The 1,058-nt window shown below is 38.6% G+C and overlaps 1 protein-coding gene across 1 annotated transcript; it reads left to right on the plus strand.

The window, feature by feature from the left end:
* The first annotated feature begins 8 nt into the window (after positions 1 to 8).
* On the plus strand, positions 9 to 1,034 carry LOC105557305. Its single transcript, XM_012004540.1, has 4 exons — positions 9 to 59; positions 132 to 384; positions 539 to 730; positions 819 to 1,034. Exons 2-4 carry the CDS (start codon positions 181 to 183, stop codon positions 1,002 to 1,004), a joined length of 582 nt encoding a protein of 193 aa, XP_011859930.1. The 5' UTR covers positions 9 to 59; positions 132 to 180; the 3' UTR covers positions 1,005 to 1,034.
* Positions 1,035 to 1,058: the final 24 nt, after the last annotated feature.

A 1,058-nucleotide genomic window follows, 5' to 3' on the forward strand; every position in this document is an offset into this window, starting at 1 on the left:
AATATCTCTTTCGTGCTGGACAGATTGAGCGTTGTATATTACAGCAATAATTTGTATAGGAAAGCTATGACTGTGTGCACATTGAATGCCTTGTTAACGTATAACCAGTTAAACACAAAAGCTTTTCGTAGATGGGTGCACATTAAGAAAATTACGTCCAAAGAAGTCGCAAGCTTAGCTATGTTGGACTGCTTGACCAGTGATGAAGATGAGATAAAGAGCGAACTGGGACTTTCAATCGATATCTCTAAGTACGACGTTACCGCGTTGTGTCTGCGTGAAGTCAACAGTTTACTGGAGGAACAGGTCGCATTTGCGAACGGCGTGGCAGCGGTTCTGGAAAAATTGAGGAAGCTACAGCCGAGTGATCAATATGTACACACGGTGCAGTTATTAGGGTATTATTTCTTAGATTTCAATTACGAGAGCTCTATTCTGGAGTACCACGAGCAAGCTATACACGATTTGAAGCAGAAAAAGTCGAACTCCGTAGCTGTTCTGTGCTTGGAAGCTAATTTAAGTCTTTTTACCTTTGCAGAGAACTTGCGAGTTGGAAATAGAAAGTACAACGTTTGCTCTGTGCGCTCCCAAGCTACGAGATCTAGTCGAGAACAAATCTCCAAATGTAGTTCCTGCTTACACTATGATAAATGTAAAAAAGGACACCAATCTTAAGTTGTATCTGCAAAACTGTTTGAAGAAGTGGAAGCAACTGTTTAGTCGCTACTTTGTAAGTTGCTAGAGAGTATTTATTGTGTCGGGCTATTATCGAAAGCTTGTAGCCCAGTAATCATGTGAGTGTACTTTATTGTCAATAGAAAAAAATTGTCAAGAATTGGGAGCCTAAGCTTATACTTTGCATGCTGATAACGGCCGGTGAATATGCTCGATTATATCGGTATGAAGACTACGAGGCTGAAATATGGACATTGGCATACAAGTTGGCATTAGAAATAAACGATCGTACAATTATTTATAGTAAGTTAATCATTATAATAATTTAGCATTTATCGTAATTAAGAGAAGACAATGTTTCATTGATGAGTTAATATAAAGTC

Source organism: Vollenhovia emeryi, unplaced genomic scaffold (assembly GCF_000949405.1).
Source record: "Vollenhovia emeryi isolate VEMERY1.0 unplaced genomic scaffold, V.emery_V1.0 DF951783.1, whole genome shotgun sequence".
NCBI lineage: Eukaryota > Metazoa > Arthropoda > Insecta > Hymenoptera > Formicidae > Vollenhovia > Vollenhovia emeryi.